The following is a 25,191-nucleotide window of genomic DNA, read 5'->3' as shown; positions in this document are numbered from 1 at the left end:
TATAAGACTGTCTAGTGTAAGGTTACACTGTCTAATATTACACAGGATTAGTAATCTGTACAATGTATCATCCAGTATCAGTGACTGTGATAAATCTGTACTATATAAGACTGTCTAGTCTAAGGTTACACTGTCTAATATTACACAGGATTAGTAATCTGTACAATGTATCATCCAGTATCAGTCACTGTGATAAATCTGTACTATATAAGACTGTCTAGTCTAAGGTTACACTGTCTAATATTACACAGGATTAGTAATCTGTACAATGTATCATCCAGTATCAGTGACTGTGATAAATCTGTACAGTATAAGACTGTCTAGTATAAGGTTACACTGTCTAATATTACAGAGGATTAGTAATCTGTACAATGTATCATCCAGTATCAGTCACTGTGATAAATCTGTGCAGTATAAGACTGTCTAGTCTAAGGTTACACTGTCTAATATTACACAGGATTAGTAATCTGTACAATGTATCATCCAGTATCAGTCACTGTCATAAATCTGTACAGTATAAGACTGTCTAGTGTAAGGTTACACTATCTAATATTACACAGGATTAGTAATCTGTACAATGTATCATCCAGTATCAGTGACTGTGATAAATCTGGTGTAGTATAAGACTGTCTAGTGTAAGGTTACACTGTCTAATATTACACAGGATTAGTAATCTGTACAATGTATCATCCAGTATCAGTGACTGTGATAAATCTGTACTATATAAGACTGTCTAGTCTAAGGTTACACTGTCTAATATTACACAGGATTAGTAATCTGTACAATGTATCATCCAGTATCAGTCACTGTGATAAATCTGTACTATATAAGACTGTCTAGTCTAAGGTTACACTGTCTAATATTACACAGGATTAGTAATCTGTACAATGTATCATCCAGTATCAGTGACTGTGATAAATCTGTACAGTATAAGACTGTCTAGTATAAGGTTACACTGTCTAATATTACAGAGGATTAGTAATCTGTACAATGTATCATCCAGTATCAGTCACTGTGATAAATCTGTGCAGTATAAGACTGTCTAGTCTAAGGTTACACTGTCTAATATTACACAGGATTAGTAATCTGTACAATGTATCATCCAGTATCAGTGACTGTGATAAATCTGGTGTAGTATAAGACTGTCTAGTCTAAGGTTACACTATCTAATATTACACAGGATTAGTAATCTGTACAATGTATCATCCAGTATCAGTCACTGTCATAAATCTGTACAGTATAAGACTGTCTAGTGTAAGGTTACACTGTCTAATATTACACTGGATTAGTAATCTGTACAATGTATCATCCAGTATCAGTGACTGTGATAAATCTGTACAGTATGAGACTGTCTAGTCTAAGGTTACACTGTCTAATATTACACAGGATTAGTAATCTGTACAATGTATCATCCGGAATCAGTCACTGTGATAAATCTGTACAGTATAAGACTGTCTAGTATAAGGTTACACTGTCTAATATTACACAGTATTAGTAATCAGTACAATGTATAATCCAGTATCAGTAACTGTGATAAATCTGTACAGTATAAGACTGTCTAGTCTAAGGTTACACTGTCTAATATTACCCAGGATTAGTAATCTGTACAATGTATCATCCAGTATCAGTCACTGTGATAAATCTGGTGTAGTATAAGACTGTCTAGTCTAAGGTTACACTGTCTAATATTACACAGGATTAGTAATCTGTACAATGTATCATCCAGTATCAGTGACTGTGATAAATCTGTACAGTATAAGACTGTCTAGTCTAAGGTTACACTGTTTAATATTACACAGGATTAGTAATCTGTACAATGTATCATCCAGTATCAGTCACTGTGATAAATCTGGTGTAGTATAAGACTGTCTAGTCTAAGGTTACACTATCTAATATTACACAGGATTAGTAATCTGTACAATGTATCATCCAGTATCAGTCACTGTCATAAATCTGTACAGTATAAGACTGTCTAGTGTAAGGTTACACTGTCTAATATTACACTGGATTAGTAATCTGTACAATGTATCAACCAGTATCAGTGACTGTGATAAATCTGTACAGTATGAGACTGTCTAGTGTAAGGTTACACTGTCTAATATTACACAGGATTAGTAATCTGTACAATGTATCATCCAGTATCAGTCACTGTGATAAATCTGGTGTAGTATAAGACTGTCTAGTCCAAGATTACACTATCTAATATTACACAGGATTAGTAATCTGTACAATGTATCATCCAGTATCAGTCACTGTCATAAATCTGTACAGTATAAGACTGTCTAGTGTAAGGTTACACTATCTAATATTACACAGGATTAGTAATCTGTACAATGTATCATCCAGTATCACTGACTGTGATAAATCTGGTGTAGTATAAGACTGTCTAGTGTAAGGTTACACTGTCTAATATTACACAGGATTAGTAATCTGTACAATGTATCATCCAGTATCAGTGACTGTGATAAATCTGTACTATATAAGACTGTCTAGTCTAAGGTTACACTGTCTAATATTACACAGGATTAGTAATCTGTACAATGTATCATCCAGTATCAGTGACTGTGATAAATCTGTACAGTATAAGACTGTCTAGTATAAGGTTACACTGTCTAATATTACCCAGGATTAGTAATCTGTACAATGTATCATCCAGTATCAGTGACTGTGATAAATCTGTACTATATAAGACTGTCTAGTCTAAGGTTACACTGTCTAATATTACAGAGGATTAGTAATCTGTACAATGTATCATCCAGTATCAGTGACTGTGATAAATCTGTACAGTATAAGACTGTCTAGTATAAGGTTACACTGTCTAATATTACAGAGGATTAGTAATCTGTACAATGTATCATCCAGTATCAGTGACTGTGACACATCTGTACAGTATAAGACTGTCTAGTATAAAGTTACACTGTCTAATATTACAGAGGATTAGTAATCTGTACAATGTATCATCCAGTATCAGTGACTGTGATAAATCTGTACAGTATAAGACTGTCTAGTATAAGGTTACACTGTCTAATATTACACAGTATTAGTAATCAGTACAATGTATAATCCAGTATCAGTAACTGTGATAAATCTGTACAGTATAAGACTGTCTAGTATAAGGTTACACTATCTAATATTACACAGGATTAGTAGTCTGTACAATGTATTATCCAGTATCAGTCACTGTGATAAATCTGTACAGTATAAGACTGTCTAGTCTAAGGTTACACTGTCTAATATTACACAGGATTAGTAATCTGTACAATGTATCATCCAGTATCAGTCACTGTGATAAATCTGTACAGTATAAGACTGTCTAGTATAAGGTTACACTATCTAATATTACACAGGATTAGTAATCTGTACAATGTATCATCCAGTATCAGTCACTGTCATAAATCTGTACAGTATAAGACTGTCTAGTGTAAGGTTACACTGTCTAATATTACACTGGATTAGTAATCTGTACAATGTATCAACCAGTATCAGTGACTGTGATAAATCTGTACAGTATGAGACTGTCTAGTGTAAGGTTACACTGTCTAATATTACACAGGATTAGTAATCTGTACAATGTATCATCCAGTATCAGTCACTGTGATAAATCTGGTGTAGTATAAGACTGTCTAGTCCAAGATTACACTATCTAATATTACACAGGATTAGTAATCTGTACAATGTATCATCCAGTATCAGTCACTGTCATAAATCTGTACAGTATAAGACTGTCTAGTCTAAGGTTACACTATCTAATATTACACAGGATTAGTAGTCTGTACAATGTATTATCCAGTATCAGTCACTGTGATAAATCTGTACAGTATAAGACTGTCTAGTCTAAGGTTACACTGTCTAATATTACACAGGATTAGTAATCTGTACAATGTATCATCCAGTATCAGTCACTGTGATAAATCTGTACAGTATAAGACTGTCTAGTATAAGGTTACACTGTCTAATATTACACAGGATTAGTAATCTGTACAATGTATCATCCAGTATCAGTGACTGTGATAAATCTGTACAGTATAAGACTGTCTAGTATAAGGTTACACTGTCTAATATTACAGAGGATTAGTAATCTGTACAATGTATCATCCAGTATCAGTGACTGTGACACATCTGTACAGTATAAGACTGTCTAGTATAAAGTTACACTGTCTAATATTACAGAGGATTAGTAATCTGTACAATGTATCATCCAGTATCAGTGACTGTGATAAATCTGTACAGTATAAGACTGTCTAGTATAAGGTTACACTGTCTAATATTACACAGTATTAGTAATCAGTACAATGTATAATCCAGTATCAGTAACTGTGATAAATCTGTACAGTATAAGACTGTCTAGTCTAAGGTTACACTGTCTAATATTACACAGGATTAGTAATCTGTACAATGTATCATCCAGTATCAGTCACTGTGATAAATCTGGTGTAGTATAAGACTGTCTAGTATAAGGTTAAACTATCTAATATTACACAGGATTAGTAATCTGTACAATGTATCATCCAGTATCAGTGACTGTGATAAATCTGTACAGTATAAGACTGTCTAGTGTAAGGTTACACTATCTAATATTACACAGGATTAGTAGTCTGTACAATGTATTATCCAGTATCAGTCACTGTGATAAATCTGTACAGTATAAGACTGTCTAGTCTAAGGTTACACTGTCTAATATTACACAGGATTAGTAATCTGTACAATGTATCATCCAGTATCAGTCACTGTGATAAATCTGTACAGTATAAGACTGTCTAGTATAAGGTTACACTGTCTAATATTACACAGGATTAGTAATCTGTACAATGTATCATCCAGTATCAGTGACTGTGATAAATCTGTACAGTATAAGACTGTCTAGTATAAAGTTACACTGTCTAATATTACAGAGGATTAGTAATCTGTACAATGTATCATCCAGTATCAGTGACTGTGACACATCTGTACAGTATAAGACTGTCTAGTATAAAGTTACACTGTCTAATATTACAGAGGATTAGTAATCTGTACAATGTATCATCCAGTATCAGTGACTGTGATAAATCTGTACAGTATAAGACTGTCTAGTATAAGGTTACACTGTCTAATATTACACAGTATTAGTAATCAGTACAATGTATAATCCAGTATCAGTAACTGTGATAAATCTGTACAGTATAAGACTGTCTAGTCTAAGGTTACACTGTCTAATATTACACAGGATTAGTAATCTGTACAATGTATCATCCAGTATCAGTCACTGTGATAAATCTGGTGTAGTATAAGACTGTCTAGTATAAGGTTACACTATCTAATATTACACAGGATTAGTCATCTGTACAATGTATCATCCAGTATCAGTGACTGTGATAAATCTGTACAGTATGAGACTGTCTAGTGTATGTGCGCACTGTCTAGCATGACACAGGATTACTCATCTGTGTAATATATTTGCCCCATTGTGTGTAATGTCTCAGAAATTTCTGTATCTACCAGTGGAAATTTAGGACTAATGTGATTTATGGACGGGTATTGGGTGTGGCCCCGGCCCCTGTACAGGAGGGGCCCGCTCTGTCTGTGTATATGTATAACCTCTATACCTGCACATATTCACACTACATTATGCACCAGACACAGAATTCTGACTGCCGCAGATTTTGAAGAAGTTGATAAAACTAAACCTGAGGGGAGGGGATCACATGATGAAGTGCTGAGTGTGCAGGTATCAGACATGGAGGGTGCAGGTGAGGGGCACACAGGGTGTAATACACATGATGGGGGCGGGATTATTACCTGGCTGCTAAGAACAGCACACAGCTGACCGCCAGATAAGCCAACAACATGAAGAGCCAGACAGCAGGAGAGAAAGGATCCAGGAAGGAGAAGTAGCCCGGCTTCCGGCCCTGCGGGAGACAGGGGAATATAGACAAGAGGGTACAAGAGTATACAGGAGGAGGAGGAGCAAACAGCAAGGGGAAGAGAGCACAGTATACTGCAAGTACACCGAGCGTACCAATGTCATCATCAGTGTGATCAGTGTCCTGGAGAGAGCACAGTATACTGCGAGTACACCGAGTGTACCAATGTCATCAGTGTGATCAGTGTCTTGGAGAGAGCACAGTATACTGCGAGTACACCGAGTGTACCAATGTCATCAGTGTGATCAGTGTCCTGGAGAGAGCACAGTATACTGCGAGTACACCGAGTGTACCAATGTCATCAGTGTGATCAGTGCCCTGTAGAGAGCACAGTATACTGCGACTACACCGAGCATACCAATGTCATCAGTGTGATCAGTGTCTTGGAGAGAGCACAGTATACTGCGAGTACACCGAGTGTACCAATGTCATCAGTGTGATCAGTGTCCTATAGAGAGCACAGTATACTGCGAGTACACCGAGTGTACCAATGTCATCAGTGTGATCAGTGTCCTGGAGAGAGCACAGTATACTGCGAGTACACCGAGTGTACCAATGTCATCAGTGTGATCAGTGCCCTGTAGAGAGCACAGTATACTGCGAGTACACCGAGTGTACCAATGTCATCAGTGTGATCAGTGCCCTGTAGAGAGCACAGTATACTGCGACTACACCGAGCGTACCAATGTCATCATCAGTGTGATCTGTGCCCTGGAGAGACCACAGTATACTGCGAGTACACCGAGCGTACCAATGTCATCATCAGTGTGATCAGTGTCCTGGAGAGAGCACAGTATACTGCGAGTACACCGAGTGTACCAATGTCATCAGTGTGATCATGCCCTGGAGAGAGCACAGTATACTGCGTGTACACCGAGTGTACCAATGTCATCATCAATGTGATCAGTGTCCTGGAGAGAGCACAGTATACTGCGTGTACACCTAGTGTACCAATGTCATCATCAGTGTGATCAGTGTCCTGGAGAGAGCACAGTATACTGCGTGTACACAGAGTATACAAATGTCATCAGTGTGATCAGTGTCCTGGAGAGAGCACAGTATACTGCGAGTACACCGAGCGTACCAATGTCATCAGTGTGATCAGTGTCCTGGAGAGAGCACAGTACACTGCAAGTACACCGAGTGTACCAATGTCATCATCAGTGTGATCAGTGTCCTGGAGAGAGCACAGTATACTGCGTGTACACAGAGTATACAAATGTCATCAGTGTGATCAGTGTCCTGGAGAGAGCACAGTATACTGCGTGTACACAGAGTATACAAATGTCATCACTGTGATCAGTGTCCTGGAGAGAGCACAGTATACTGCGTGTACACCGAGTGTACCAATGTCATCATCAGTGTGATCAGTGTCCTGGAGAGAGCACAGTATACTGCGAGTACACAGAGTGTACCAATGTCATCATCAGTGTGATCAGTGTCCTGGAGAGAGCACAGTAGACTGCAAGTACACCGAGTGTACCAATGTCATCAGTGTGATCAGTGTCCTGGAGAGAGCACAGTATACTGCGAGTACATCGAGTGTACCAATGTCATCATCAGTGTGATCAGTGTCCTGGAGAGAGCACAGTATACTGCGAGTACACAGAGTGTACCAATGTCATCAGTGTGATTAGTGTCCTGGAGAGAGCACAGTATACTGCGTGTACACTGAGTGTACCAATGTCATCATCAGTGTGATCAGTGTCCTGGAGAGAGCACAGTATACTGCGTGTATACCGAGTGTACCAATGTCATCATCAGTGTGATCAGTGTCCTGGAGAGAGCACAGTATACTGCGTGTACACCGAGTGTACCAATGTCATCAGTGTGATCAGTGTCCTGGAGAGAGCACAGTATACTGCGTGTACACCGAGTGTACCAATGTCATCAGTGTGATCAGTGTCCTGGAGAGAGCACAGTATACTGCGTGTACACTGAGTGTACCAATGTCATCATCAGTGTGATCAGTGTCCTGGAGAGAGCACAGTATACTGCGTGTATACCGAGTGTACCAATGTCATCATCAGTGTGATCAGTTTCCTGGAGAGAGCACAGTATACTGCGAGTACACCGAGTGTACCAATGTCATCATCAGTGTGATCAGTGTCCTGGAGAGAGCACAGTATACTGCGAGTACACAGAGTGTACCAATGTCATCAGTGTGATTAGTGTCCTGGAGAGAGAACAGTATACTGCGTGTACACCGAGTGTACCAATGTCATCAACAGTGTGATCAGTGTCCTGGAGAGAGCACAGTATACTGCGAGTACACCGAGTGTACCAATGTCATCATCAGTGTCATCAGTGTCCTGGAGAGAGCACAGTATACTGCAAGTACACCGAGTGTACCAATGTCATCAGTGTGATCAGTGCCCTGGACAGAGCACAGTATACTGCGAGTACACAGAGTGTACCAATGTCATCATCAGTGTGATCAGTGTCCTGGAGAGAGCACAGTATACTGCGTGTATACCGAATGTACCAATGTCATGAGTGTGATCAGTGTCCTGGAGAGAGCACAGTATACTGCGTGTACACCGAGTGTACCAATGTCATCATCAGTGTGATCAGTGTCCTGGAGAGAGCACAATATACTGCGAGTGCAACGAGTGTACCAATGTCATCATCAGTGTGATCAGTGTCCTGGAGAGAGCACAGTATACTGCGTGTACACAGAGTGTACCAATGTCATCATCAGTGTGATCAGTGTCCTGGAGAGAGCACAGTATACTGCAAGTACACCGAGTGTACCAATGTCATCATCAGTGTGATCAGTGTCCTGGAGAGAGCACAGTATACTGCGAGTACACAGAGTGTACCAATGTCATCAGTGTGATCAGTGTCCTGGAGAGAGCACAGTATACTGCGAGTACTCCGAGTGTACCAATGTCATCATCAGTGTGATCAGTGTCCTGGAGAGAGCACAGTATACTGCGAGTACACCGAGTGTACCAATGTCATCAGTGTGATCAGTGTCCTGGAAAGAGCACAGTATACTGCGTGTATACCGAATGTACCAATGTCATGAGTGTGATCAGTGTCCTGGAGAGAGCACAGTATACTGCGTGTACACCGAGTGTACCAATGTCATTATCAGTGTGATCAGTGTCCTGGAGAGAGCACAATATACTGCGAGTGCAACGAGTGTACCAATGTCATCATCAGTGTGATCAGTGTCCTGGAGAGAGCACAGTATACTGCGTGTACACAGAGTGTACCAATGTCATCATCAGTGTGATCAGTGTCCTGGAGAGAGCACAGTATACTGCGAGTACGCCGAGTGTACCAATGTCATCAGTGTGATCAGTGTCCTGGAGCGAGCACAGTATACTGCGAGTGCACCGAGTGTACCAGTGTCATCATCAGTGTGATCAGTGTCCTGGAAAGAGCACAGTATACTGCGTGTACACCGAGCGTACCAATGTCATCAGTGTGATCAGTGTCCTGGAAAGAGCACAGTATACTGCGAGTACACCGAGTGTACCAATGTTATCATCAGTGTGATTAGTGTCCTGGAGAGAGCACAGTATACTGCGTGTACACAGAGTGTACCAATGTCATCATCAGTGTGATCAGTGTCCTGGAGAGAGCACAGTATACTGCGTGTACACAGAGTGTACCAATGTCATCATCAGTGTGATCAGTGTCCTGGAGAGAGCACAGTATACTGCGAGTACGCCGAGTGTACCAATGTCATCAGTGTGATCAGTGTCCTGGAGCGAGCACAGTATACTGCGAGTGCACCGAGTGTACCAGTGTCATCATCAGTGTGATCAGTGTCCTGGAAAGAGCACAGTATACTGCGTGTACACCGAGCGTACCAATGTCATCAGTGTGATCACTGTCCTGGAAAGAGCACAGTATACTGCGAGTACACCGAGTGTACCAATGTTATTATCAGTGTGATTAGTGTCCTGGAGAGAGCACAGTATACTGCGTGTACACCGAGCAAACCAATGTCATCAGTGTGATCAGTGTCCTGGAGAGAGCACAGTATACTGCGAGTACACCGAGTGTACCAATGTTATCATCAGTGTGATTAGTGTCCTGGAGAGAGCACAGTATACTGCGTGTACACCGAGTGTACCAATGTCATCATCAGTGTGATCAGTGTCCTGGAGAGAGCACAGTATACTGCGTGTACACCGAGTGTACCAATGTCATCATCAGTGTGATCAGTGTCCTGGAGAGAGCACAGTATACTGGGTGTATACCGAGTGTACCAATGTCATCATCAGTGTGATCAGTGTCCTGGAGAGAGCACAGTATACTGCGTGTATACCGAGTGTACCAATGTCATCATCAGTGTGATCAGTGTCCTGGAGAGAGCACAGTATACTGCGAGTACACAAAGTGTACCAATGTCATCAACAGTGTGATCAGTGTCCTGGAGAGAGCACAGTATACTGCGTGTACACCGAGCGCACCAATGTCATCAGTGTGATCACTGTCCTGGAAAGAGCACAGTATACTGCGAGTACACCGAGTGTACCAATGTTATTATCAGTGTGATTAGTGTCCTGGAGAGAGCACAGTATACTGCGTGTACACCGAGCAAACCAATGTCATCAGTGTGATCAGTGTCCTGGAGAGAGCACAGTATACTGCGAGTACACCGAGTGTACCAATGTTATCATCAGTGTGATTAGTGTCCTGGAGAGAGCACAGTATACTGCGAGTACACCGAGTGTACCAATGTCATCATCAGTGTGATCAGTGTCCTGGAGAGAGCACAGTATACTGCGAGTACGCCGAGTGTACCAATGTCATCAGTGTGATCAGTGTCCTGGAGCGAGCACAGTATACTGCGAGTGCACCGAGTGTACCAGTGTCATCATCAGTGTGATCAGTGTCCTGGAAAGAGCACAGTATACTGCGTGTACACCGAGCGTACCAATGTCATCAGTGTGATCAGTGTCCTGGAGAGAGCACAGTATACTGCGAGTACACCGAGTGTACCAATGTCATCATCAGTGTGATCAGTGTCCTGGAGAGAGCACAGTATACTGCGAGTACGCCGAGTGTACCAATGTCATCAGTGTGATCAGTGTCCTGGAGCGAGCACAGTATACTGCGAGTGCACCGAGTGTACCAGTGTCATCATCAGTGTGATCAGTGTCCTGGAAAGAGCACAGTATACTGCGTGTACACCGAGCGTACCAATGTCATCAGTGTGATCAGTGTCCTGGAAAGAGCACAGTATACTGCGAGTACACCGAGTGTACCAATGTTATCATCAGTGTGATTAGTGTCCTGGAGAGAGCACAGTATACTGCGTGTACACAGAGTGTACCAATGTCATCATCAGTGTGATCAGTGTCCTGGAGAGAGCACAGTATACTGCGTGTACACAGAGTGTACCAATGTCATCATCAGTGTGATCAGTGTCCTGGAGAGAGCACAGTATACTGCGAGTACGCCGAGTGTACCAATGTCATCAGTGTGATCAGTGTCCTGGAGCGAGCACAGTATACTGCGAGTGCACCGAGTGTACCAGTGTCATCATCAGTGTGATCAGTGTCCTGGAAAGAGCACAGTATACTGCGTGTACACCGAGCGTACCAATGTCATCAGTGTGATCACTGTCCTGGAAAGAGCACAGTATACTGCGAGTACACCGAGTGTACCAATGTTATTATCAGTGTGATTAGTGTCCTGGAGAGAGCACAGTATACTGCGTGTACACCGAGCAAACCAATGTCATCAGTGTGATCAGTGTCCTGGAGAGAGCACAGTATACTGCGAGTACACCGAGTGTACCAATGTTATCATCAGTGTGATTAGTGTCCTGGAGAGAGCACAGTATACTGCGTGTACACCGAGTGTACCAATGTCATCATCAGTGTGATCAGTGTCCTGGAGAGAGCACAGTATACTGCGTGTACACCGAGTGTACCAATGTCATCATCAGTGTGATCAGTGTCCTGGAGAGAGCACAGTATACTGGGTGTATACCGAGTGTACCAATGTCATCATCAGTGTGATCAGTGTCCTGGAGAGAGCACAGTATACTGCGTGTATACCGAGTGTACCAATGTCATCATCAGTGTGATCAGTGTCCTGGAGAGAGCACAGTATACTGCGAGTACACAAAGTGTACCAATGTCATCAACAGTGTGATCAGTGTCCTGGAGAGAGCACAGTATACTGCGAGTACACAGAGTGTACCAATGTCATCATCAGTGTGATCAGTGTCCTGGAGAGAGCACAGTATACTGCGAGTACACCGAGTGTACCAATGTCATCATCAGTGTGATCAGTGTCCTGGAGGGAGCACAGTATACTGCGAGTACACAGAGTGTACCAATGTCATCAGTGTGATTAGTGTCCTGGAGAGAGCACAGTATACTGCGTGTACACCGAGTGTACCAATGTCATCAACAGTGTGATCAGTGTCCTGGAGAGAGCACAGTATACTGCGAGTACACCGAGTGTACCAATGTCATCATCAGTGTGATCAGTGTCCTGGAGAGAGCACAGTATACTGCAAGTACACCGAGTGTACCAATGTCATCAGTGTGATCAGTGCCCTGGACAGAGCACAGTATACTGCGAGTACACAGAGTGTACCAATGTCACCAGTGTGATTAGTGTCCTGGAGAGAGCACAGTATACTGCGAGTACACAGAGTGTACCAATGTCATCATCAGTGTGATCAGTGTCCTGGAGAGAGCACAGTATACTGCGAGTACACCGAGTGTACCAATGTCATCATCAGTGTGATCAGTGTCCTGGAGAGAGCACAGTATACTGTGAATACACCGAGTGTACCAATGTCATCATCAGTGTGATCAGTGTCCTGGAAAGAGCACAGTATACTGCGTGTATACCGAATGTACCAATGTCATGAGTGTGATCAGTGTCCTGGAGAGAGCACAGTATACTGCGAGTACACCGAGTGTACCAATGTCATCAGTGTGATCGGTGTCCTGGAGAGAGAGCACAGTATACTGCGTGTACACCGAGTGTACCAATGTCATCATCAGTGTGATCAGTGTCCTGGAGAGAGCACAGTATACTGCGTGTACACAGAGTGTACCAATGTCATCATCAGGGTGATCAGTGTCCTGGAGAGAGCACAGTATACTGCGTGTACACCGAGTGTACCAATGTCATCATCAGTGTGATCAGTGTCCTGGAGAGAGCACAGTATACTGCGTGTACACCGAGCAAACCAATGTCATCAGTGTGATCAGTGTCCTGGAGAGAGCACAGTATACTGCGTGTACACCGAGCAAACCAATGTCATCAGTGTGATCAGTGTCCTGGAGAGAGCACAGTATACTGCGTGTACACCGAGCAAACCAATGTCATCAGTGTGATCAGTGTCCTGGAGAGAGCACAGTATACTGCGAGTACACCGAGTGTACCAATGTTATCATCAGTGTGATTAGTGAACTGGATAGAGCACAGTATACTGCGAGTACACCGAGCGTACCAATGTCATCATCAGTGTGATCAGTGTCCTAGAGAGAGCACTGTATACTGCGTGTACACAGAGTGTACCAATGTCATCATCAGTGTGATCAGTGTCCTGGAGAGAGCACAGTATACTGCGTGTACACAGAGTGTACCAATGTCATCATCAGTGTGATCAGTGTCCTGGAGAGAGCACAGTATACTGCGTGTATACCGAGTGTACCAATGTCATCATCAGTGTGATCAGTGTCCTGGAGAGAGCACAGTATACTGCGAGTACACCGAGTGTATCAATGTCATCAGTGTGACCAGTGTCCTGGAGAGAGCACAGTATACTGCGTGTACACCGAGCAAACCAATGTCATCAGTGTGATCAGTGTCCTGGAGACAGCACAGTATACTGCGAGTACACCGAGCGTACCAATGTCATCAGTGTGATCAGTGTCCTGGAGAGAGCACAGTATACTGCGTGTACACCGAGCAAACCAATGTCATCAGTGTGATCAGTGTCCTGGAGAGAGCACAGTATACTGCGTGTACACCGAGTGTACCAATGTCATCATCAGTGTGATCAGTGTCCTGGAGAGAGCACAGTATACTGCGTGTACACAGAGTGTACCAATGTCATCATCAGTGTGATCAGTGTCCTGGAGAGAACACAGTATACTGCGAGTACACCGAGTGTACCAATGTCATCATCAGTGTGATCAGTGTCCTGGAGAGAACACAGTATACTGCGTGTACACCGAGTGTACCAATGTCATCATCACTGTGATCAGTGTCCTGGAGAGAGCACAGTATACTGCGAGTACACCGAGTGTACCAATGTCATCAGTGTGATCAGTGTCCTGGAAAGAGCACAGTATACTGCGTGTACACCGAGCAAACCAATGTCATCAGTGTGATCAGTGTCCTGGAGACAGCACAGTACACTGCGAGTACACCGAGCGTACCAATGTCATCAGTGTGATCAGTGTCCTGGAGAGAGCACAGTATACTGCGTGTACACCGAGCAAACCAATGTCATCAGTGTGATCAGTGTCCTGGAGAGAGCACAGTATACTGCGAGTACACCGAGTGTACCAATGTTATCATCAGTGTGATTAGTGAACTGGAGAGAGCACAGTATACTGCGTGTACACCGAGTGTACCAATGTCATCATCAGTGTGATCAGTGTCCTGGAGAGAGCACAGTATACTGCAAGTACACCGAGTGTATCAATGTCATCAGTGTGACCAGTGTCCTGGAGAGAGCAGAGTATACTGCGAGTACACCGAGTGTACCAATGTCATCAGTGTGATCAGTGTCCTGGAGAGAGCACAGTACACTGCGTGTATACCGAGTGTACCAATGTCATCAGTGTGATCAGTGTCCTGCAGACAGCACAGTATACTGCGAGTACACCGAGTGTACCAATGTCATCAGTGTGATCAGTGTCCTGGAGAGAGCACAGTATACTGCGAGTACACCGAGTATACCAGTGTCATCAGTGTGATTAGTGTCCCGGAGAGAGCACAATATACTGCAAGTACACCGAGTGTACCAATGTCATCAGTGTGATCGGTGTCCTGGAGAGAGAGCACAGTATACTGCGTGTACACCGAGTGTACCAATGTCATCATCAGTGTGATCAGTGTCCTGGAGAGAGCACAATATACTGCGAGTACACAGAATGTACCAATGTCATCAGTGTGATCAGTGTCCTGGAGAGAGTACAGTATACTGCGTTGACACAGAGTGTACCAATGTCATCATCAGTGTGATCAGTGTCCTGGAGAGAACACAGTATACTGCGAGTACACAGAGTGTACCAATGTCATCAGTGTGATCAGTGTCCTGGAGAGAGCACAGTATACTGCGAGTACACCGAGTGTACCAATGTCATCATCAGTGTGATCAGTGTCCTGGAGAGAGCACAGTATACTGCGAGTACACAGAGTGTACCAATGTCATCAGTGTGATTAGTGTCCTGGAGAGAGAACAGTATACTGCGTGTACACCGAGTGTACCAATGTCATCATCAGTGTGATCAGTGTCCTGGAGAGAGCACAGTATACTGCGTGTACAACGAGTGTACCAATGTCATCATCAGTGAGATCAGTGTCCTGGAGAGAGCACAGTATACTGCGAGTGCACCGAGTGTACCAGTGTCATCATCAGTGTGATCAGTGTCCTGGAGAGAGCACAGTATACTGCGAGTACACTGAGTGTACCAATGTCATCATCAGTGTGAACAGTGTCCTGGAGAGAGCAAAGTATACTGCGAGTACACCGAGTGTACCAATGTCATCAGTGTGATCAGTGTCCTGCAGACAGCACAGTATACTGCGAGTACACCGAGTGTACCAATGTCATCAGTGTGATCAGTGTCCTGGAGAGAGCACAGTATACTGCGAGTACACCGAGTGTACTAATGTCATCAGTGTGATCAGTGTCCTGGAGAGAGCACAGTATACTGCGAGTACACCGAGTGTACCAATGTCATCAGTGTGATCAGTGTCCTGGAGACAGCACAGTATACTGCGTGTACACCGAGTATTCCAATGTGATCAGTGTGATCAGTGTCCTGGAGAGAGTACAGTATACTGCGTGTACACCGAGTGTACCAATGTCATCATCAGTGTGATCAGTGTCCTGGAGAGAGCACAATATACTGCGAGTACACCGAGTGTACCAATGTCATCAGTGTGACCAGTGTCCTGGACAGAGCACAGAATACTGCGAGTGCACCGAGTGTACCAGTGTCATCATCAGTGTGATCAGTGTCCTGGAGAGAGCACAGTATACTGCAAGTACACTGAGTGTACCAATGTCATCATCAGTGTGATCAGTGTCCTGGAGAGAGCACAGTATACTGCGAGTACACCGAGTGTACCAATGTCATCAATGTGATCAGTGTCCTGGAGACAGCACAGTATACTGCGAGTACACCGAGTGTACCAATGTCATCATCAGTGTGATCAGTGTCCTGGAGAGAGCACAGTATACTGCGAGTACACCGAGTGTACCAATGTCATCAGTGTGATCAGTGTCCTGGAGAGAGCACAGTATACTGCGAGTACACCGAGCGTACCAATGTCATCAGTGTGATCAGTGTCCTGGAGACAGCACAGTATACTGTGAGTACACCGAGTGTACCAATGTCATCAGTGTGATCAGTGTCCTGGAGAGAGCACAGTATACTTCGAGTACACCGAGTGTACCAATGTCATCAGTGTGACCAGTGTCCTGGAGAGAGCACAGTATACTGCGAGTACACCGAGTGTACCAATGTCATCATCAGTGTGATCAGTGTCCTGGAAAGAGCACAGTATACTGCGAGTACACCGAGTGTACCAATGTCATCAGTGTGATCAGTGTCCTGGAGAGAGCACAGTATACTGCGTGTACACCGAGTGTACCAATGTCATCAGTGTGATCAGTGTCCTGGAGAGAGCACAGTATACTGTGAGTACACCGAGTGTACCAATGTCATCAGTGTGATCAGTGTCCTGGAGACAGCACAGTATACTGTGAGTACACCGAGTGTACCAATGTCATCAGTGTGATCAGTGTCCTGGAGACAGCACAGTATACTGCGAGTACACCGAGTGTACCAATGTCATCAGTGTGATCAGTGTCCTGGAGACAGCACAGTATACTGTGAGTACACCGAGTGTACCAATGTCATCAGTGTGATCAGTGTGCTGGAGACAGCACAGTATACTGCGAGTACACCGAGTGTACCAGTGTCATCATCAGTGTGATCAGTGTCCTGGAGAGAGCACAGTATACTGCGAGTACACCGAGTGTACCAATGTCATCAGTGTGATCAGTGTCCTGGAGAGAGCACAGTATACTGCGAGTACACCGAGCGTACCAATGTCATCAGTGTGATCAGTGTCCTGGAGACAGCATAGTATACTGTGAGTACACCGAGTGTACCAATGTCATCAGTGTGATCAGTGTGCTGGAGAGAGCACAGTATACTGCACAGTATGAGACCCTATAAAACCCATAAATATTTTGCACCACTTATCTCTTCCTGTAGTAGAAGTCATTGATTCATATATAATACTGTACCTAATACTGTAGATACTCATCCTACACCTCAGCTGCTGCAGAACCTCATTATACACCTGAGCTGCTGCAGAACCTCATCCTACACCTCAGCTGCTGCAGAACTTTCATTTAAAAAAATTATTTAGAATTTGATAAAAATGGATATGACACTCTCAGGGCTCCCTGAAAAGACGTTCTGCAGCAGCTAAGGTGTTTATCATAGAGTACATAGAGGAAATACAGAAGGTGCTGTTAACTTCTATGATGAACAGGATGGGGTGCAATGATTTGTGGATGTGGTGTAGGGGGTCCCACCAACTATACAGAAAATTGGAGGGGGTGCAGTGTATCTGCGAATGAGGGGCCAAAGAGTATACAGGATATAGGAGCAGTCACATGAATACAGATGAGGAAGTGACTGTATGAGGGAGAGGAGACGTGTCGGACGCAGGAAAGGATGCGGCAGAGAAGTGACAGCACATTGATGGATGTGTCGATAAAGGACAGAACATTCTGCGAGGTCACCACATTATAAGAATGATGAATATTACACTATATAGGACATGGAAACTACAGAAACAGCGCTACTCCTGACTACAGCCTGTCCCTGGTACTGCAGCAATACCAGACACTGCCATAATATATGAGATGCTCTATCTATGGAGAGGATTGTAAATGTGCGAAAAGTCCTGTATATAAATGAGTGACATCTTCTGTATATGAATGAGTGACATCTTCTGTAAATAAATGTATGACATCTCCTGTATATGAATGAGTGACATCTCCTGTATATGAACATATGACATCTCCTATATATGAATGTACGACATCTCCTGTATATGAATGTACGACATCTCCGATATATGAATGAGTGACATCTCCTGTATATGAATGTACGACATCTCCTGTATATGAACGTACGACATCTCCTGTATATGAATGTACGACATCTCCTGTACATGAATGTACGACATCTCCTGCATATGAATGAGTGACATCTCCTGTATATGAATGAGTGACATCTCCTGTATATGAACGTACGACATCTCCTGTATATGAATGTACGACATCTCCTGTATATGAACGTACGACATCTCCTGTATATGAATGTACGACATCTCCTGTATATGAATGTACGACATCTCCTGTATATGAATATGCGACATCTCCCGTATATAAATGTACGACATCTCCTGTATATGAATGTACGACATTTCCGGTATATGAATGTACGACATCTCCTGTATATGAATATGCGACATCTCCCGTATATAAATGTACGACATCTCCTGTATATGAATGTACGACATCTCCTGTACATGAATGAGTGACATCTCCTGTATATGAATGAGTGACATCTCCTGTATATGAATGTATGACATCTCCTGTATATGAATGTATGACATCTCCTGTATATGAATGTACAACATCTCCTGTATATGAATGTACCACATCTCCTGTAGATGAATGTACGACATCTCCTGTATATAAATGAGTTATATCTCCTGTATATGAATGTGCGACATCTCCTGTATATGAATGTGCGACATCTCCTGTATATGAATGTACGACATCTCCTGTATATGAATGAGTGACATCTCCCGTATATGAATGTACGACATCTACCGTATATGAATGTACGACATCATCGGTATATGAATGTACGACATGTCCTGTATATGAACGAGTGACATCTCCCGTATATGAATGTACGACATCTCCCGTATATGAATGTACGACATCTACTGTATATGAATGTGCGACGTCTCCTGTATATGAATAATTGACATCTCCTGTATATGAATGTGCGACATCTCCTGTATATGAATGAGTGACATCTCCTGTATATGAATGTACGACATCTCCTGTATATGAATGTACGATATCTCCTGTATACAAATGAGTGACATCTCCTGTATATGAATGAGTGACATCTCCTGTATATGAATGTACGACATCTCCTGTATATGAATGAGTGACATCTCCTGTATATGAATGTACGACATCTCCTGTATATAAATGTACGAAATCTCCTGTATATGAATGTACGACATCTCCTGTATATGAATGTACGAAATCTCCTGTATATGAATGTACGACATCTCCTGTATATGAATGTGCGACATCTCCTGTACATGAATGAGTGACATCTCCTGTATATGAATGAGTGACATCTCCTGTATATGAATGTACGACATCTCCTGTATATGAATGTACGACATCTCCTGTATATACATGAGTGACATCTCCAGGTATATGAATGTACAACATCTCCTGTATATGAATGTACGACATCTCCTGTAGATGAATGTACGACATCTCCTCTATATAAATGAGTTATATCTCCTGTATATGAATGTGCGACATCTCCTGTATATGAATGTACGACATCTCCTGTATATGAATGTACGAAATCTCCTGTATATGAATGTACGACATCTCCTGTATATGAATGTACGACATCTCCTGTATATGAATGTACGACATCTCCTGTATACAAATGAGTGACATCTCCCGTATATGAATGTGCGACATCTCCTGCATATGAATGTACGACATCTCCTGTATATGAATGTACGAAATCTCCTGTATATTAATGTACGACATCTCCTGTATATGAATGTGCGACATCTCCCGTATATGAATGTGCGACATCTCCTGTACATGAATGAGTGACATCTCCTGTATATGAATGTACGACATCTCCTGTATATACATGAGTGACATCTCCAGGTATATGAATGTACGACATCTCCTGTAGATGAATGTACGACATCTGTATATAAATGAGTTATATCTCCTGTATATGAATGTGCGACATCTCCTGTATATGAATGTGCGACATCTCCTGTATATGAATGTACGACATCTCCTGTATATGAATGAGTGACATCTCCCGTATATGAATGTACGACATCTACCGTATATGAATGTACGACATCTCCGGTATATGAATGTACGACATGTCCTGTATATGAATGAGTGACATCTCCCGTATATGAATGTAAGACATCTCCCGTATATGAATGTACGACATCTCCTGTATATGAATGTGCGACGTCTCCTGTATATGAATGAGTGACATCTCCTGTATATGAATGTACGACATCTCCTGTATACAAATGAGTGACATCTCCCGTATATGAATGTGCGACATCTCCTGCATATGAATGAACGACATCTCCTGTATATGAATGTACGACATCTCCTGTATATGAATGTACGAAATCTCCTGTATATTAATGTACGACATCTCCTGTATATGAATGTGCGACATCTCCTGCATATGAATGTGCGACATCTCCTGTACATGAATGAGTGACATCTCCTGTATATGAATGTACGACATCTCCTGTATATACATGAGTGACATCTCCAGGTATATGAATGTACAACATCTCCTGTATATGAATGTACGACATCTCCTGTAGATGAATGTACGACATCTGTATATAAATGAGTTATATCTCCTGTATATGAATGTGCGACATCTCCTGTATATGAATGTGCGACATCTCCTGTATATGAATGTACGACATCTCCTGTATATGAATGAGTGACATCTCCCGTATATGAATGTACGACATCTACCGTATATGAATGTACGACATCTCCGGTATATGAATGTACGACATGTCCTGTATATGAATGAGTGACATCTCCCGTATATGAATGTACGACATCTCCCGTATATGAATGTACGACATCTCCTGTATATGAATGTGCGACGTCTCCTGTATATGAATGAGTGACATCTCCTGTATATGAATGTACGACATCTCCGATATATGAATGAGTGACATCTTCTGTATATGAATGTACGACATCTCCTGTATATGAATGAGTGACATCTCCTGTATATGAACGTACGACATCTCCTGTATATGAATGTACGACATCTCCTGTATATGAACGTACGACATCTCCTGTATATGAATGTACGACATCTCCTGTATATGAATGTACGACATCTCCTGTATATGAATATGCGACATCTCCCGTATATAAATGTACGACATCTCCTGTATATGAATGTACGACATCTCCTGTACATGAATGAGTGACATCTCCTGTATATGAATGAGTGACATCTCCTGTATATGAATGTATGACATCTCCAGTATATGAATGTACGACATCTCCTGTAGATGAATGTACGACATCTCCTGTATATAAATGAGTTATATCTCCTGTATATGAATGTGCGACATCTCCTGTATATGAATGTGCGACATCTCCTGTATATGAATGTACGACATCTCCTGTATATGAATGAGTGACATCTCCTGTATATGAATGTACGACATCTACCGTATATGAATGTACGACATCTACTGTATATGAATGTGCGACGTCTCCTGTATTTGAATAAATGACATCTCCTGTATATGAATGTGCGACATCTCCTGTATATGAATGAGTGACATCTCCTGTATATGAATGTGCGACATCTCCTGTATATGAATGAGTGACATCTCCTGTATATGAATGTACGACATCTCCTGTATATGAATGTACGAAATCTCCTGTATATGAATGTACGACATCTCCTGTATATGAATGTACGATATCTCCTGTATACAAATGAGTGACATCTCCTGTATATGAATGAGTGACATCTCCTGTATATGAATGTACGACATCTCCTGTATATGAATGAGTGACATCTCCTGTATATGAATGTACGACATCTCCTGTATATGAATGTACGAAATCTCCTGTATATGAATGTACGACATCTCCTGTATATGAATGTGCGACATCTCCTGTATATGAATGTACGACATCTCCTGTATATGAATGTACGACATCTCCCGTATATGAATGTGCGACATCTCCTGTACATGAATGAGTGACATCTCCTGTATATGAATGAGTGACATCTCCTGTATATGAATGTACGACATCTCCTGTATATGAATGTACGACATCTCCCATATATGAATGTGCGACATCTCCTGTACATGAATGAGTGACATCTCCTGTATATGAATGAGTGACATCTCCTGTATATGAATGTACGACATCTCCTGTATATACATGAGTGACATCTCCAGGTATATGAATGTACAACATCTCCTGTATATGAATGTACGACATCTCCTGTAGATGAATGTATGACATCTCCTGTATATAAATGAGTTATATCTCCTGTATATGAATGTGCGACATCTCCTGTATATGAATGTGCGACATCTCCTGTATATGAATGTACGACATCTCCTGTATATGAATGAGTGACATCTCCCGTATATGAATGTACGACATCTACCGTATATGAATGTACGACATCTCCGGTATATGAATGTACGACATGTCCTGTATATGAATGAGTGACATCTCCCGTATATGAATGTACGACATCTCCCGTATATGAATGTACGACATCTCCTGTATATGAATGTGCGACGTCTCCTGTATATGAATGACATCTCCTGTATATGAATGTGCGACATCTCCTGTATATGAATGAGTGACATCTCCTGTATATGAATGTGCGACATCTCCTGTATATGAATGAGTGACATCTCCTGTATATGAATGAGTGACATATCCTGTATATGAATGTGCGACATCTCCTGTATATGAATGAGTGACATCTCCTGTATATGAATGTGCGACATCTCCTGTATATGAATGAGTGACATATCCTGTATATGAATGTGCGACATCTCCTGTATATGAATGAGTGACATCTCCTGTATATGAATGTACGACATCTCCTGTATATGAATGTACGAAATCTTCTGTATATGAATGTACGACATCTCCTGTATATGAATGTGCGACATCTCCTGTATATGAATGTACGACATCTCCTGTATATGAATGTACGACATCTCCCGTATATGAATGAGTGACATCTCCTGTATATGAATGAGTGACATCTCCTGTATATACATGAGTGACATCTCCAGGTATATGAATGTACAACATCTCCTGTATATGAATGTACGACATCTCCTGTAGATGAATGTACGACATCTCCTGTATATAAATGAGTTATATCTCCTGTATATGAATGTTCGACATCTCCTGTATATGAATGTGCAACATCTCCTGTATATGAATGTACGACATCTCCTGTATATAAATGAGTGACATCTCCCGTATATGAATGTACGACATCTACCATATATGAATGTACGACATCTCCGGTATATGAATGTACGACATGTCCTGTATATGAATGAGTGACATCTCCCGTATATGAATGTACGACATCTCCCGTATATGAATGTACGACATCTCCTGTATATGAATGTGCGACGTCTCCTGTATATGAATGAGTGACATCTCCTGTATATGAATGTGCGACATCTCCTGTATATGAATGAGTGACATCTCCTGTATATGAATGAGTGACATATCCTGTATATGAATGTGCGACATCTCCTGTATATGAATGTACGATATCTCCTGTATACAAATGAGTGACATCTCCCGTATATGAATGTGCGACATCTCCTGCATATGAATGTGCGACATCTCCTGTATATGAATGTATGACATCTTCCGTATATGAATGAGTGACATATCCTGTATATGAATGTACGACATCTCCTGTATATGAATGTACGAAATCTCCTGTATATGAATGTATGACATCTTCCGTATATGAATGAGTGACATATCCTGTATATGAATGTACGACATCTCCTGTATATGAATGTACGAAATCTCCTGTATATGAATGTACGTTATCTCCTGTATACGAATGAGTGACATCTCCCGTATATGAATGTGCGACAACTCCTGTATATGAATGTACGAAATCTCCTGTATATGAATGTGCGACATCTCCTGTATATGAATGTACGACATCTCCCGTATATGAATGTGCGACCTTTCCCGTATATGAATGAGTGACATCTCCCGTATATGAATGTGCGACATCTCCTGTATATGAATGTACAACATCTCCCGTATATGAATGAGTGACATATCCTGTATATGAATGTACGAAATCTCCTGTAGATGAATGTACCACATCTCCTGTATATAAATGAGTTATATCTCCTGTATATGAATGTACGACACCTCCTGTATATGAATGAGTGACATCTCCTGTATATGAATGTACGACACCTCCTGTATATGAATGAGTGACATCTCCTGTATATGAATGTACGACATCTCCTGTATATGAATGTACGACATCTCCTGTATATGAATGTACGATGTTTCCTGTATATAAATGAGTGACTTCTCCTGTATATGAATGTACGACACCTCCTGTATATAAATGAGTGACATCTCCCGTATATGAATGTACGACATCTCCGGTATATGAATGTACGACATCTCCTGTATATGAATGTGCGACATCTCCTGTATATGAATGTATGACATCTTCCGTATATGAATGAGTGACATATCCTGTATATGAATGTACGACATCTCCTGTATATGAATGTACGAAATCTCCTGTATATGAATGTACGTTATCTCCTGTATACGAATGAGTGACATCTCCCGTATATGAATGTGCGACAACTCCTGTATATGAATGTACGAAATCTCCGGTATATGAATGTGCGACATCTCCTGTATATGAATGTACGACATCTCCCGTATATGAATGTGCGACCTCTCCCGTATATGAATGAGTGACATCTCCCGTATATGAATGTGCGACATCTCCTGTATATGAATGTACGACACCTCCTGTATATGAATGAGTGACATCTCCTGTATATGAATGTACGACACCTCCTGTATATGAATGAGTGACATCTCCTGTATATGAATGTACGAAATCTCCCGTATATGAATGTGCGACATCTCCTGTATATGAATGTACAACATCTCCCGTATATGAATGAG

The 25,191-nt window shown here is 42.0% G+C and overlaps 1 protein-coding gene across 1 annotated transcript in view; it reads right to left on the bottom strand.

Annotated features, from left to right (window-relative positions):
* GRIK5 (glutamate ionotropic receptor kainate type subunit 5) overlaps positions 1–25,191 on the bottom strand; it is a 313,335-nt gene that overhangs the window by 31,032 nt on the left and 257,112 nt on the right. Inside the window, exon 14 of the mRNA XM_075278006.1 lies at positions 5,776–5,885. Coding sequence (XP_075134107.1) covers positions 5,776–5,885 — 110 coding nt within the window. The remainder of the gene's footprint in view (positions 1–5,775; positions 5,886–25,191) is intronic.

This window comes from Leptodactylus fuscus, chromosome 6 (genome assembly GCF_031893055.1).
Source record: "Leptodactylus fuscus isolate aLepFus1 chromosome 6, aLepFus1.hap2, whole genome shotgun sequence".
NCBI lineage: Eukaryota > Metazoa > Chordata > Amphibia > Anura > Leptodactylidae > Leptodactylus > Leptodactylus fuscus.
The sequence above is the reverse complement of the archived record's forward strand: the minus strand, read 5'-3'. Positions and strand labels throughout refer to the sequence as shown.